Source organism: Puntigrus tetrazona, chromosome 3 (genome assembly GCF_018831695.1).
Source record: "Puntigrus tetrazona isolate hp1 chromosome 3, ASM1883169v1, whole genome shotgun sequence".
In the NCBI taxonomy this organism is placed as follows: Eukaryota; Metazoa; Chordata; class Actinopteri; order Cypriniformes; family Cyprinidae; genus Puntigrus; species Puntigrus tetrazona.
In genome coordinates, this window is record NC_056701.1 from 18,269,214 (window position 1) to 18,286,514 (window position 17,301).

General features: G+C 37.1%; 1 protein-coding gene across 1 annotated transcript in view; it reads right to left on the reverse strand.

The window, feature by feature from the left end:
* The window catches only part of grin2aa (glutamate receptor, ionotropic, N-methyl D-aspartate 2A, a), a 114,886-nt gene that overhangs the window by 15,159 nt on the left and 82,426 nt on the right, over positions 1-17,301 (reverse strand). Inside the window, exons 5-8 of the mRNA XM_043235929.1 lie at positions 7,890-8,092; positions 1,132-1,303; positions 628-781; positions 105-230 (exon numbers count right to left, since the gene is read on the reverse strand). Coding sequence (XP_043091864.1) covers positions 105-230; positions 628-781; positions 1,132-1,303; positions 7,890-8,092 — 655 coding nt within the window. The remainder of the gene's footprint in view (positions 1-104; positions 231-627; positions 782-1,131; positions 1,304-7,889; positions 8,093-17,301) is intronic.

Below are 17,301 nucleotides of genomic sequence, written 5' to 3' on the forward strand. Positions count from 1 at the left end.
AGAGCAGGGCAGGGATTTACGAGTGTGCCTCAAACTGAAAGAGCGACTGCATTGCAGGGGAAACGGAGGGAGGGAGGGAGTAGCTGAGAGTGCTAGTTACGTACCTTTGCCCTGAGCGAGGTTCCTGTTGAAGCCCAGGGGGCTGATGTACTCAAACATGAAGACAGCCATAGCAGTCACCAGCAGCAGCATCACAAACATCATCACCCACACAGACGCACTGAAGGGCTCTGCAGCGAAGGTAGATCGGGGGAAAAAAGTCACAGTCAGCGACTATCATCCAGGCATTCTGCTTGATATGTGACTATAGACAAGCTGAAGAGATTAAAGAGCTTTACCGTGGGAAGCAAATGCGAAACTGGCAAGTGTCCATTGGGGAAGTTTCTCAGACCCTGTAATTATTGGCCTTATGCTAATTAAATAATGGCTTGCTGATCTAGTGCCATCAAGCATAAAGGAGCACTCAGGGTGCTATGAATCTAAAAGCGGCCCACTTCAGCGCATTTGTGGGCGACTCTATCGGCCTGTCGGATCGGGGGTTTGATTGGTGGGAAGGCTTCAATATTTTGACAGGTGGAAATAAGACGATCGCAGGAAAAACGGCTGCTCTGCCCTGCAGATAGTTACCTAAAAACGCTGATGGGGAGACGGTTCCGTTGCTACGGGATACCATCACACTAATCCCTGTTTCCACGAAGGGGACGGAGAAATCGATGACCTCTGAGCGCTCCTCATTGATTGTCAGGGAGCCCACGGCCATGACTGCTTTTTTGTACACCACCTGTGGAAGGAGACAAGGCGACAAGACGCTTTAGTCAAAAAACTGTAAAGTTTATACACAGAACACCTGGGATATTTCGAATCATTTTTGCAGCCAAATGAAACTTGATTTCCAGCATTTCGCTCTCTCTGGATCTAAATTGAACAAATATCCAGCTCCTTTCCCCAATTTCACATTTGATTGCTATCAGGCTTTGACTGTTACAAAAATTACTTCCAGTGGAGAGCGTGGGAGAGAGAGAGGGAGAACAAAACTTTATTCAATCTAACCTTTGTTTAGCTCTGTAAATGGAAAAAGCGGCGTTCGATAACAAACGGCATCGGCAGATTTGACTATTGAAATCTTCTCACCTCCCCCACCATGCCGTTCCACACGTTGTTGATCTTCTTGCCGTGCTTCCCGTTGGTCACCAGATAAAGGTCGTATGTGAACTTCACGTTCCGAGCGATTTTCTTCAGGATGTCGATGCAGAAGCCTTTGCAGCACTTTTTAATGTACGTTCCTCCTCCCTCTGTGGTGTTGCTGATGGATAGAGCACATTAATCACAGTTCAATTTAAAGAAGAATATCTAAATCGTGATGTCAGGACCGTTTCACAATTAGCTGATGGATGCATTTTCTGGATTGTCCATGCACAGGGAGAGACAAGACATGCTTTCAAATGTTATGTTTTAGCAACTTTTATATATATATATATATATATATATATATATATATATATATATAAAAACATATTTTACATTTTCAATTCAGCAAGGATGCATTAAAGTAATTAAAAGGGAAAGTAAAGACTTAAGTTTTACTGATAATTGTTTTATCTACATGTTTCAATATAAGTTAATCAATGAGGTTAATCAAATAAAAAAATCCATCCACAAAAATATTAAGCAGTAAAACTGCTTTTAACATTTCAATAATGGTGTTTGAGCACCAAATCTGAATTATATTAATATGATTTCTGAAGGATCATGTGACACTGAAGACTGGAGTAATGATGCTGAAAAAATTTCATTAAAGGAATAAATTATATATTCAAATATATAAGTATATTCAAATAGAAAAATTATTTTAAATTGGAATAAATCACAATATATATTTTCAAATAAATATAAGTATAACAGAATTCTTTCACAAATATTATCTCAAAATTTATAATAGACGGATTATTTAAATGTTGCATACTAAAATGTAGAAATGAATCAATGTGCTCTCTCTGGATCCTGATGTATGAATTTGACAAATTCACATTTATATTTATTTAAATGTTTGGGAAATTAATCTGAGCACTTGTCTTTGATTTCATGACTACATACATCACACATTATGTCATTGTGCGGGCGTTACTTCATGTTTATAAATCACAAAAAATGGTTTAAAAAAGCACATATTGTCTTTATATATTTTATTTATAAAACTTTTACATTTGAATCTCACAACAAACCTTAAATTACAAACAAGTGATTGCAATTTTTGTAAACCACCTTTGTATATACTGCGCGTGTGAGCTTCACATAAGCAATCTCTGTGTGAACAGAGCGGGATTAAGCACTCAGAAGAGGAGTCACAATTGTATTTAGCTGCAGTGTGTCTAAAGCATATTTTGGACGGCCGCCTGCTTGAGCAGACCATTCGCTAGCTGGGATTACAGTACAGTAGGTATAGTGTGCTGAAGCATGAACGATAAAGCCTTTTGCTGCCGGCAGTGGAGAAATTTCTTAATTACAATGAATAGTAGGGCTTTCCCTCGAGAGCCTCTCAGGGAGCCATCAAGGGAGTGCCAAACCTCTGGTGAAAATTGCAGTCGGCTGGAGATTTCTGATGCCTCGTAAAGACCACCACCAATCTGTGCCGCCTTAATTGCAGAGGGGTTCCTGTTTTTCCGAACGAGGAGGAAGACAATTCTATTTATAGGAGAATCAAGATGATTATTTCATTTGAATTGGAGGAGAAGGTCCTGTTTTTAGACATGAAGTAGTCATGAAGGGTCGACTGGAGTAGAACATGCATGTGTTCATATTCTCGTTTAGCTTTTATTGATTTCTTAGCTACATTCATTCTAGTGTACCATCTCACCCAGATAAAGCCCTGTTTGCACCTAATATTAAAGTCTGGGTAATCCAATCTCAAATGGTTGGTCAGTTACATTGATGTAATGAAAAAAATATTATCAAATCAACCAATTTATTTAATTATAGCTTAATTAATTATCAATTTCATTCAAATTAAGAATAAAAATATACATGGAAAATAAAATATGTTTAATTTTTTATTTTTACATTTAATGATGTTTAAACAAATGTAGATAATTTTTAAATATGTTTAATAATTATTTGCCAATTTGTTTCTCTGTATTTTGATTTATTAAATTGTTGTTGTTGTTGTGTTTTTATACAACATTTTTATGTTTACTAAAAATATAGTATTAAAATGTATTCAATAAAAAATATAAAATAAAAATAAAATGAAATATAAAAAGACAACAATTTAATGTTGCATTTAAAAATCATTTATCAACTGATAGTTTTCATGTGTGACACACCCACATACATTAAAAGGTTAAAAAACACCTTATTGGTGATGTATATTTTGTACTGAATTTGATATTTAAATAAATATTTAAATATTAAATTTAAGTTTTAAATATATTACGATACTTTAAGTGTTTCTAAAACATTCTGATCTGTTTGCCGCAGGAGCATAATATAAATTGCAAATGGCCAAAACATTTTTATTCAAATTTTATTCACATACGTATGTTTTATTTTTTTTCAGAGGTGATCTAAATATTTGCAGCTGTAAAACAGATGGGAAACTGACAGGCTTTTGCAGCAGTTCTATGGACGTTTTGCCCTCCATGTCTTCGAATCGGTCACATGACAGAAAACTGTGGATTTATTCTATTCTCTCTTTTTACATTATAATTGCATTTTAAAACAGAATAATATGTTTTTTGTTTTTTTTTACTTACTTATTCACTTTTTTCATTCACCGATATCCTTACACTGAGTCAGGAATGCGCAAAACTTTTGGTTTTGTACAAGACAGTTTAAGGAACACTTATTGCAGGGACAGTCCCGCTGGAGTAGCCTGGGGTTAAGTGCTTTGCTCAAGGGCAAAACGGCAGTGGTTAATGGACTGTCCCTTGTTGGGTTTAAACCTCCAACCTTTTGGTTAACAACTCAGATCCTTAACTACAAGTCCGCACAACATGCACTCTGGGGGAGGCATGTTCTGGACATAATTATGAGCGACTGGGGTGAATATAGACCCCCCTTCAATTAGATGACAGTTGTACAAAGTAGCTAAATTTGTAGAGAAAAGTGTACTTTAGCGAAGAAAAAATGACAGGGTTGCAGACAGGACAGAGCTGCATTAGTAATCATGCCACCATCTGTGAGTGGAGCATTTCCACTGCAGAGTTCAGACAGACAACACTTAAACTAGCAAAGCCACCTGGGAGCCTCATTTAACTTTTAGATTGAAGCTAATTAAGACTCGGCTCTCTGTGTTCTTTAAACAGATCAACACTAAGAAAAAAAAACACTTATGAGTATACTTTGTCTCCACAGATTGCTCCCATGCGTGCCAATTCCTTCTTCTCACTGCAAACAATTTTTGCTATAGCCATGTATTTGATGTAGTCCCTACGTAGCCCTGATGTAGACTGCAAGCAGTGGCTATAAATATCTGTTACTGAGACCTCAAAATAATGCAAATGCCTCCATTATGTCTGCCCAGAGACAGCAGAAGTCATTGGATGCATGCCATACCGGAGATACATGCCAGAGGTTAAACAAAACAAAATAAACTCATCCTGCTCATCAATTTGTTTTTAAAATATTTTATTCAGATGTGACTATTTTATTTTACATTACTGGAGATTAAACAAAACAAAACAATCTTAATATTTTTAATATTTAATATTTCATTAAGATTAAAAAAAAAAAGTACTGCAGCTCCAAAATGTGCATTAGAGCTATGATCAATTTTCAACTAAAATATAATGAAATAAAAATGTTTAGTGAAATATTCAGTTTATTAAAATTATCATTCAAATAAACATAACGGCTTTTTAGAAGTGAATTCTCACTTCTCATCACTTGGCTTCTTTATAACCAGCACCTGAACAAAATAAATGAGTCTACAATGCAGATCATGCAGTCTACAAAAGACTGAAAAGCTAAGAATTTGTGTTCCCTGTTATCGTGTTAGAAAAAAGAAAAAAAGCTTATTGTAAATCCAGCCTAGCGCTGATCGCATAAAAGAAGAGGAGTGTTTTTGGCAGCAAGAAGTGGCTGCATGCCTTCTGACTGCAGAAATGAACAAACTTTCCTGTCTCCACAATGAGAGAGACACACATTCGACTGCCTAGGCAAAATCCAGTTTAAAATCAATCTCTTCCCCTCTGCGCTGGATATGACGCACACGATGAATTCCCCCGGCTCCTGCAGAGGCTCTATTCAAACTCTCACAAGGAAGAATCCATATTATTACAGAGTCTTCCTCATATTTCGATACCCAGCGGCAATAAGAGGGGCTGCCTTATGTCACCAGACCACTTCCTCACTGCCTTTACTACACCAATTACATCCTTATGAAGACATACTGTACTGTCCACCATGTTTGTTTCTTCTAGTTCTTTTTTAATATGTGGCAGGCTAATGCGATCGCCCGCCAAGACAACACAATGTGTGAAAAAAATGGAAGGTAAAAGTTGGAAGTGATAGTCTGAGCTGATAGACATCCGAATTCTGACATTTGCTTTTAAATATCTCGGTGGCTCAGAGAGATCTTGAATTGTTTGCATCTGTTTGTGTGTGTGCGCGCGCGTTCTGGCCACTGAAGCATGTCTCTTCTGTGTCTGTGGCTTGTCAAGCTGGCACTGCATCAGTTTCTGCATCTACAGACCTCAGCGGCAGCTGAAGTAGAGGGTAAAACGACAGCTGAGGATACCAGATGAGCTGCCGTTCCCACATCATCATACTGTATTTATCTCTGACTTAGATCAGTCAGAGTCTGTCAGACTGGGCCAAAAAAAAGTGACTCGTCACAGAAATATAGTTCACTTTTTTGCTCTTAAAGTATTAGTTCAGCATTCAAAATGAAAATCTTGTACTTATCTTTATTTCATTTCAAACTGCTGACGATTCTTCTATATTTAAAGAAAAAAGCAGAAATTTTGAACATCTGCTTATTTTGAGCTCACATTTTTCTATGCAATTACAATGAATGGGGATTGAGAGCTTTCAAGGTCCAAAAAAGGTATAAAAGTACCATAAAGACAAAAGCATCTACTGGGATTATAGACTTTGATACTTATCTTGTGAACTTCAGATGACTAAAATTACATGATTTATCAGGTAAACCACTTTTTAGTTCATTTTTAGACATAAAAGTCATATAGGTTTGGAGAAGGCATAAGGGGGAAGAAAATAATGGCAGGTTTGGGGTCAGTAAGATTTTTTGAATGTTTCTTAAAGAGGCTTGTGCTCGCCAAGGCTGCATTTATTTGATAAAAAAAGTAATATTGTACAATTCATTGTATCCTTGCTGAATGAAACTGAAGTTCAATACTCTTCAGCAATTATTTTCGCTCAGCAGCAAAGACACTGCTAAATAAAATGGAATTGTATTAACATATTTAATTACTGCAGGTTTTCGTATTTTTTGCATTTCACTGTTTTAATTAATTCTGATGAATGCTAACTCAGTTTTTTGCAAGTGAGATGAATTAATGCACATTCACATTTAGCCTAGAACTACACTGTATTTACACACAATGCATCTGATTTTCTCAACATGGTTAATAAATGGGTAAACAAACTGTTTTGGGTAGAATTTTCTTGCAAAATAAAAACGTGTTACTTTGAAAAAGTAATCTGATTACATAACTTACATTACTTGTAATGCATTATCCCCAACACTGTATATCAGTGAAAGACAATCTATAAAATAAGAAATCTTCTATTGCTTTTACCAAAAATATTAGCAAACTAAAGCAAATGTAATGTATGACGATTGTTTATGAAACTACAAGAAGATGATAACAACTCTCTGATCGTGTTTAGGCTATATTGAATGAGGGCAGAAGCTCCCGTTTCTGTTTCTGATGCACAAAGGTAACGTCTAGTTCTGTTGACTGTGATTATGGCTGAGTAGTTACGCTGACTGAGTTATTTTGCTTTTAAAACCAAGCAGATGAGGAACCAATAATGTGAGGCTGAGAGGGAGACAGAGAAATAGAGGCAGGTCTATCTCAGGGAGGATGGGACTATATATCCTGCCAGTGTCTTTGCATGCCTCAGTAATTCCTGCCTCCTCCAAACGGGCACAATGGATGCTTGAGTGGGAATTGTGCCGTTGGAGGAACACAACAGAGAGCACTGGCCTGTTTGCAAGTGGACATGTGTGGCATCCATGTATTCTCTTGTGTGTTTGTGTGTGTGCTCAGTTCTTTGATGAGTCTAATCTTCATGCATACAGAGCAGGATATAGTGATCCTATGAGATCATATATTCTTCGCCCTATTTAACACCGTAAAAAAAGCATTTCTTTACATGGGCGGTTTTTACTCTCTGTGTTAATCATGGCTCACAGATCACAACTTTTCAATTATTCTTTACGTGAACTCAAACATGTACACTACTATTTAAAAGTTAATGGTCGGTACAATTTAAAACAATTTCGTTTACATTACATTCATTCGGTCAAAAGTGACAGTAAAGCCATTCATGTCGATGAATTATTATATATGAAGCATCATGTTAGTGTTTTTACTGTAACTTTAAACGAGGAATTCTCAAGTTCTAAAATGTATTAAAAACATTCTATTGAACAATAAGAACACCTTAAACACATAAAAGTTAAAAAAAATAAACTATCTCATTCAGTGTTTTCCAAACACAAGGAGACAGTAGCACTACAGTATTGACTGATGTATGTAGTTATGCAATCAGCAACCCTCAACATATATCAAACTCTCTTTATGAATGCTCTTGCCTCATTCTGCACACCTCTCTAGGGTCGCCATATCAAACATCTATCAGTTTGAGAGTGAGTGATGGAGAAGGTGAGCTTAGGATGGGAGATTGAGAAAAACAAGGCTTACTCTTTGATGTGTTTGCGGCAGGGCACAGAGTTTCTCATGCAGGTGCCCGTGAGGCGCTCCACGTTCTCCACAATGACAAAAGGCTTCTCCTCCAGAGTCACAATGGTCAGGTGATTGTCGTCTGTCTCCGCATCACCAAAAGAGTTGAAGCGAGGCCACACAGGGTATTTCAAAGTCAAACTCTGGTTCTCCCATTTGCCCATCTGGAAAAGAATTGAAAAGAGGAGTGTCACATTCTTGCTCAATAGCTTACTAGTGTTTTTTTTTTTTTTTTTTTTTTTTTTTATTACAATATTGCCGACATATCAATGCACAATAACAACAGTGACGGAAAGAAAAGCACACACAGAAAAGTAAGAAAAAGTAAGTATTTCACAAATTTATAAGAGGTATGCCTCGGTCTCAACCTCACCAGTGTCACGGTAAGCACAGATTTGTTTTTCCTTTGGTTGCCATGTTTGTCTGTGTCTGTCTTCTGTGGCTAGACTGTGATCACTAAGTCTGTATTTGCTGAGGATCCATCTTTGCTTTGTATCTTTCGCACTGTCTCTTTCTCAGTCCCAGAGGGCAAGGTGTGAGGATAAAGCAATGCTTGAGAGCAAATCATATCAGATCAACAGAGGATAGGCAAACACATTCATCAAATAGTGCCACATAACACAGACCTTGTGTCTGAATATACAAAAAATGTACAAAAATAAAGAGGGTACACGAAAAAGATAATAAAATATTAAAGTACATTTCTTCAGTATGTTGCTTGAATAAAATGTAAAAAGTTGAAAGTAAACTAATGAGTAGATTAATAATAATAATTTTTTTTTAATTTGAATTAAAAAAAAAACAAAGAAAAAAATTTATTATATTACAGAGTTCTTGTGTCTGATCATGCATTAATACACAAAAATAAAAAAAGCAGAAACGAATAACAAATTAAAAAGTTGTAATGAGTTTAAATAAATGTAACAATGAAATTAAATGTAATAAATAAATAAACAAATAATAAAAAAATTCAAATATTGAATTAAAAAGTACCACATACGCTGACATTATGCTGTAATTCATAAAAATAAAGACTGTGAATGGCAATAAATAAAATCTAAAACAAAATTAAAGTACAATAGTCAAATACTGCCACATATACTTGTGTATACTTAATCAAGTCAAATTAATAGGATGTTTGAACACTTCATTAAACAATAGGCCAGCAACTCCCAGATGATATATCCAGAACGGTGCCATTCTGACTAAAAAGAAAGAAAAGAAAAACTCTAAGAAAAAGAGGTTCAGCCATGACAGTCATGACCAAACTTTCCTAAGTGTGCTAGGTCAGTGCACTGGAGAGCGATGAGCAGTGATCTGGGGGACCGGGGTATCTCACTAGCTGCAGTGGTGCTAACCAGAGTCGCAGGAAATTTGGGTTAATGCTGTTAATCCTATCAGCATGCTTTAGAAGGAAGCCGTAATCGCGTTCCTCCTACCCCTGATGAACCGACACCGCCAGAGTTTCTTTTATCAGAAGCACAGCGCCGATTCATCCGCAACCTTATTAGAGTCAAAGCGCCTTTCTTTTTGAGTTTCCCCCCTCCAACTTTCTCCAACGCTTCTTGTTCTACTGTGTGAAAAATTCATTTCATTAATCTGTCTCATTTGGTTTGATGGCACATTTCTTTTGTCAAGCACTGTGGGTAAAAATGGCTCACCAAGCTTATCTTTGTCAGCTGAAGACAAAAGTAACTACTTGCAGTTTCTGTCGACTCCAGGCTTACCACGCTAAAAGAATGATTTATGAATTTGATGTTTTCAGAGCACCTCTTTTATTGAAAATAAAAGGACACGATCCCTCTTGTACTGTCAGTCGTTTACAGAGATGGCGTGCAAACATTTTAGTAACGCTGGAGTAAAGCCGTGTTATGTTCGGGCACAGTTCCCACTTTGCGTGTTGACAGGGATGCTTATGTGTGTCTGGCAGGACACATATGTTGTCTTACGTGCTGATGATGGAGCGATAGGCCACACACGGTTGAATAATTCAGTGTGTTTTGGAAGGATGGGCTGACGTCAGCGAGCTCGCCAATGAAAACAGAGCGCAGACACTAAGAACTGCTTAGAGTTGAAACTGTACCGAGCCATTAATTCTTAATGGAACAGGACTCAGAAATTGCTAAACCTAGCTCTGGTCCCTTTTTTCTCTCTTATCTAACTTTCTCTCCATTGTCTTATGTGTAGCATGCACACATCTCTCTCTCTCCCTCTCTTGCTTTCATTCTGCTCACTTTTGGCCTCTGGCTCAGCTCTCTCGCTCTCTGTTTTTCATCCGCTATTTGGAAATGTTTGAGCATTTGTTTGGAAACTTTGTTGCCCTTCAAACTTCACAGTATATATTCACTGCAAATGCACACACATATTTACACTGTAAATATACACAGACATGGAATGTCTAATGCTATTCAGGCTGAATATAAACATTATGACATGAAAAAGAGTGTTATTTAATGCCAATATATTCCGACCAAGAACACGATTGGTTACGTGATATAGCTTTTACACAGGGATGGTTTACTTCAAAAATACAAATTAATTACTCTTATTGTTCCAATCTTTGGAACACAAATTAAGATATTTTGATGATATCCGAGAGCTTTCTGACCCTTTCTGTCAGTTGAAACTATTCACAAACCCTCTACCAGATACACAATAAGGAATCTCAAAAAAAAATAATGTAATCAGGCTACTTTTTGGTTTGGATGCACTTGTCGCCACCTACTGGTTCTAACCTCTAGTTCTCACTAACGGGTTGTTTTAATTAAGAAATAACAACTTAAACAAATACAGTTCATTTACAAAATGTAAGGGATTTTTTTTTTTATTAAAGTGAAAGAATGTTTTATACATAATAAAAGTTTGTTTTATAGCGAAGGCAGATAACACCACATTTTATGTTACAGAGTTTAAAAAACACTACGTTTAATTTTTGTAATCTCCTCAGATGACTATGTAGATGCCTGACAAAGGTTGTTGTTGTGATCATAGACTGTATGAATGTTACTACACACGATACACAGAGCTTCTCCTTCACTATTGTAATGCACTGCTTTTCTGTGAAAACGTTTCAGCTTTTATTTTCCTTTTACTTCATGAAGAAGATGTCAAGTTTTCCGATGCGATCCACCCTTGATCACAGCAATCAGCTCGTTTCTTTTTAAAGTGGCAATTATCTGTTTTTGTTTCTGTTTCAGAAGTAGCCCTTTTCCTGAAGATGTCTTGAGAGGGGGACTCTTGATGCACTGAATCCAGCTTCAGTCCACTCTTTTTGAAGTGTTTGAACCAGCTAAGCTTAACAGTATTCTCAAGTTTGTTGTCATCCCTGTTGTTTGTGCACCATTTCCAACCCAGTTTCTTCCTTCCGGTCAACTTTGCATTTAATATGCTTTGATACAGAACTCTGAACAGAAACTTCTTTCTGACCTTCTGTGACTTGCATTTAATATGTTTCAAAGAACAAGAGATAAATGATACAGAACTCTGAATTCAGAAACTTCTGTTTCTGACCTTTACTGTGACAAAAATTGTTTTCACAAATTCCTTTTTGTGGAGGGTGTCAGTGATCTTTCTTATGGACCACTGCCAAATCAGCAGTCTGCTCCATTATTGTGGTTTCAAAGAACAAGAGATAAACAGCAAGAGACTTGTAAAACTGAGAGAGAAAAAGACAAAGAAATTGGATAAACTAAATTGATGAAGAAAGGCACTTGTGTTCCAGACACTAAGTAATGACAGAGTTTGAGCCACTCAAAATCTAATCAAACAACACAGGCAATGTAGCGCCTGTGATGAAAACAGCCCCATCCCGCCACTATGCAAAGCAAGCCGGCTGTGCCTATGCATTTCAATGACCTCATTAGATAAATATAATTAAAAGAGAGCTTTGTGAAGCAATGGAGCAGAGAATCCAAATTAAGATGCTTAATTTCGTCCTCATTGTATTACTGCTCTTAATAGAGAAGAAGTAAGTTTGTTTTCTTATTTCATTCGACTTCAGTTGTGTGTATCACAAGAGTGAAATTGGGTTATAGTGGATACAGATGCCAACTAACCAAGAAGGCCTCAAACCATTTGATCCGAAGGGCTCAAATTGCCAGATACTGCGAAGACAGATTATTATATTAAGTGTTTATTTATTAAGTGTTTAAATTAATTGGAGATCAAAAAGGGGAAACTGAGGAAGTCCTAAGAGAATGGAAAAATGGATTAAGAAGTGCTGTACTGACAGTACTCAACTCACTGCTGTTGACAGATCATCTAGATGAAACGTGAGGAAGATACTAAAACCAGCGCTGTAGGCGATGTCAATACTGAAGTTGGGAAAGATGCTTCTTGGGATCTTCAGAGAATGCAGTGCCGTTCTTTTGCCAAGCAGTAGTTTGATATATTGAACTTTGTTTTATTTACTGTCAGGCAGGATACAGCACACCGTTTCTTGTTCTAGCTGCAGTCAGACATCGGAGCATCTGATAGCTAATGAACAACTGCCATATCACCAAATGTTTGTGAAAACAATCAATTTTCTGTTCACTCCAAAAGACACGGTTATTCATGATAATGTGCTGGTCTTGCTGATAAAACGGTCCCTGACGGTGTTTAAAGTTCCACCCACTATATGAACAATTACTTTGTGACCATTAAATAATTATCTTCTGTTTAAATGTGTACAATATTGTTTATTAATTAATTAATACATTATTTATTTATTTATTTATTTGCTACTTTACCTTAATTTGCAATTATTATTGCGTACTACATTTTTACCTATGATAATAAAGTTAAGTAATAAGTGTATGTATTAATCTGCACCACTGAACCACAGTACATACAACACATATAGAACGACCTGTCCTCAACTGGTTTCCACACTGCATCCTATAACCTTCACTGGGAACTATTTATTAGGTGCTGGATGACTAGAAAAGTCATTAGCACTTTACCACAGGGATAGGAAATTAGCATTTTAATTGTTTTCGCGCTGTGCATTTCCATGGTCACGGTGCAAATAGATTTTGTGCTTGTAGATCTCAACCTGCTTCTATTCCAATCAACGTCTCCCCCCTTCAGGAGTGATTACATGAGTGTCGCACAATATCGGAGGTCTCTGGCTTCACCTTCAGGCCCCCGGAGGATGAGGAAAGACTTGCGACAAGCCTTCGTAGATGCTCTGCCCTCAAAAGCGACAGAGAGGAACTGAATTGAATGAGAACGCCTTCGCCAGATGAAAACAGTATAATGCTCATCCTGGAGGCTTGCTTGCAGAGAGCTATTAAGATAAAATGCTCCTTGTCTAATTCGGTTGAGGAGGTATAATTAATGGCTCCTGTGCAGAGGGGAGGGGTTGTGCGCACTAAGCGCTAACCAAATAGGGTTGTGTGCGCTAAGCGCTAACAAAATAGCTAACTTGAAAGAGGCTGACACTCAGCAACGCGTCTGCCGCTGCCCACTCAAAATTCCACACTGGTAGAGCTGCGGCTTGCTGCAGAGTATTGACCTTGGATACTTCACTCTATATATTTCTACAAGCATCATTTATTACCAGGGCCAAAAGACGCTTAAGTGAATTATGATGTGGGTACTGAGTACTGATGTGGGAGTCGTACCCTGTGGGTTGATTAATTGTTCACATCAATGCTGCACCTGACAAAAATGAAATTCTGATCATTGACATGGTCTTGGTAAAGCGATGGACAAAGATGCCCATGAGAATGTACTGCTCAAACTTTCTTAAAGGAACAGTATACCTAAAAATCGAAATTCTATTTTTGTGCTATTCACTCTATTCAAAAAATACTTTTTTTTTTTTTTTCTGACAAGAAGATGGGTTTACGTTAAAGATACATTCAAAGACCCTTGAAAAACAGAGCCACTGAGTTGAAGGAAGGATTCATATCTTTGTGCAGAAATGGAAAAAACATCTAGAGCTTCTGGTTATTAAATGCAATTTGGAATATATATTTTACATTTGCATGTTTTGTGTCAAACTAATTTAGCAGAAACTCTCCCTTATAAATAAAATATAAATATAAGGTTATATTTAAAATACATAATTATTTTATATTAATAAATTACATAAATTAGATAATTAAATCAGATTTATACATATCTATAATGTAGAAATAAAATAGAAATATTGAATTAAAATTGTAAAATTAGAATTAAAATAATTTTTACATGTGTGTTATTTTTGAAGCTTAAAAGCCTTACTTCCCATTCAGCACATTCTTCAAAATTATTATAATCCTTTTGTATTCCACAGAAGTAATAAAGTCATACAAGGACAACATGAGTGTGAGTAAATGACAACAGATTGCTCATTATGAGTCAGCTATTCTTTTATCACGCCGTTTGAATGGCCAGCAATTAAAGAGAGGGAGGAAACACTCATAGGTTTATGCGATGAATATTTTTCAGCCCATTAAGGGAGCAATTATATTCTCTTTTGTTTGTCAAACTGTGGACCCCATTCGTCAAGTCAAGTCTGGGTTTTCTGTGTGGGCGGCAGTTGTTCTTATGCTGAAGTCCCATGTGGATCCGAGATCCTGCATTCAGCCAACATGAGAAAACGACAACAGATTCCCTGGCTGCCAATCAGAGCTGAGGCCGAGTTTAATCACGGAGGCTGAAGCTGTAATTAGCTCTCCAGTAAACCGAACTCCTCCGTAACTTCTGAGGAAGATGGATTTGCTTTAAGCGTGAGGCGTTGATTATTTATAGTTCAATGGTGGTAGAGCAGAGCTGGACCGAGGAGCATGGGATTTCTGCGTGACTGAAACATTAAGACGAGGAGGAGAGCAAGATAAACAGAGGAATAAAGGGAACAGGGCTCTAATGTGCGTCATGAGGTGCTGCTGCACTGTCTGATGAACTGCCTCTCGGCCACAGTTTTGCCACAGCGTCATACATACTGCCAGAACAATGACCTGCTCGCTTTCAGACGTCATTTCAGTCTATTTGCTGATTCTCAAACCTGACTGATCCATTGGGGTTATAATTCATCTGTTGCCAACCGGCTCGCTGTCTGAAGCCTATTCAGATGGGACCCAGTTTTCCCTGAGGATTTAAGCAATTTTGTGTTACATAGACGTATTTTGTGATTTTAATCTTGCCCGAATCAAACATGCTTGTGTTTTTCTCATACAACCTCAGGTCAAAATTACAGAGCAAATTAACTACTGTTTTTCAGTACCTGGGAGGTCCTGTGAGAAACTGAATCCCATCTGGATAAAAAAAACAACATGTTATTGTGGTATATTATTACTTTATACACTGCTTTTCTTAATTTATGCTGACCTTAAATTATCTGAAAGTCTAAATTCCAGTAGATGTTACTCTGGTGCACCTTCATTATGAATTTAGACCTTTTTAACAATCTGTCCTAATTAGCACATAATATTAATGATAATAAAAATAATAATAACAATAATATTTGTATTCCAAAATCTAAATCCTGTTCAACTAGCACTTAAAGGGATAGTTCGCCCAAAAATGAAAAATAGCTGTTTATCTGCTTACCCCCAGAGCAATAGGTAACTTTGTTTCTTCAGTAGAACACAAACAAAGGTTGAAACAACATAAATACCTTTCAGTTTTTTTGCACAGACTGATTGTTTTGTTTCTTTGCACATGTGTATTGTCAATGTATTGTCACGAGCTGCAGGGTTTAATTTGTCAATGTTTTTTTTTTTACTTTCAAAAATTGTGTGCCCATTGACTTGCATTATATGATTGACAGACTACAACGGTTAGAGTTAAAAATCTTTGCTTGTGTTCTACTGAAGAAACAAAATCACCTAAATTTTGGGTTCCTTGGGGGTAAGCAGATAAACATCAATTTTCATTTTTGGTTGAATTATCCCTTTAAGTTTTCTGACACTTCCTTTTTTACTGTTTTATTATGGTCACTATTTGATTAAAACAGGGAGTTCTGGCAACAAATTCTAAATGTGTGTCACACTATATATATATATATATATATATATATATATATATATATATATATATATATTTTTTTTTTTTTCCCTGCATGCTCAGTATTACTTTGATTTGTAGGTTTTCAATGAATCTTTGGTCCAGTTCCTGTAACCCGTCTAAATGATCTGTTCTCAAATCAAACTGATCCTGTTTTTGAAGTCTCAGTCGCAGCATCTGACAATCACTCACTTAAATTGCAGTCTTTTTCTCAAATATCATATTGTATGACTCATCACATAACACCTTTAATATATATATAAAGCACAAGACCACTTTTTATGATAGCTTTATGATGCCATTTTGTCATTTTGCAGCTTTGACAGCCCCAGTTTTCATTCTCTTTTATTATTTTCGAACAGAGTTCAATATACAAAGCATACAAAAAGTCATAAAGGCTTTTGAACATCACAACGATGAGTAAATGGGTGAACTATCTCTTTACATAATGACTGAGAAGTTACAGGAAAAATAAAAGCATAATCTCAGCCATTTTGTCTATAAACACAATCTGCCTAATACACTGAGCATTCACACATATTTAACGCTCCATCCCCACATTGAATAAAAGTCCTGGCACAGTTCAATGATGACTCAACATTTTAATGAGCCCTGACTGAACAATATGAAAAGCACATTGGGGGAAGGGCTTGGGGGAGTTGTGTGTTTTTGGCCACCTAAATTGAAAAGGAACACAACGGTGAAAAATGAGGACTGGTTTTCAAGGTGACAGGAGTACAGTTTGAACGCTATAGTACAGTGCTTGTATTCTCCCTCTCTCTCTCTGTGAAAAAGAAGGAGAAGAAGAATGGAAGCAGGACAGCAGCTTATTTCTTGCGACTATAGTCCACGGCTTAGCGACCAGGCCAATTCACCACAGGTCTCCGGTAGGTCACACAGATAGGAGGATTACTTTAAGAGGGCCGACATTCCATTACTCTGTCGGACAATAGTATCAAAATAATCAGCGATACCCAGATTTATGGGCAATATCAAGAGGCCGCCCTGAGCAGAGATGAGTAGGACAGAGTTGACCCCCCAGAAGGGATTCCTGGCGGGAAGCTTCGGCCCCCGAGTAAATTACACAACACAAGCAATTTGCCACACGGCCGCCGAGGCCGGGAGAGAAAGGAGCAAGGGAGAGAGAGAAAGTGACAGACAAAGACAGAATGGAAAGGCTTTCTGCATAATTTTCGGGGAGATGGAGGACACTTGAGCATCATTCCAGCTCATCAGTAGTCAAAAACACCTCTGTTGCCCTCCCCTAATGCCCTGCGCCATTCTTGAAAGATTCAACGCCTCCACTTTAAAATAAAAGCCATTTGTGCAAACAATTATTCACGAGAAGAAAGCTGTAGTCTTGAGACGGCCTGCTCCTGCAGATGTCTTGTTTAAGTGA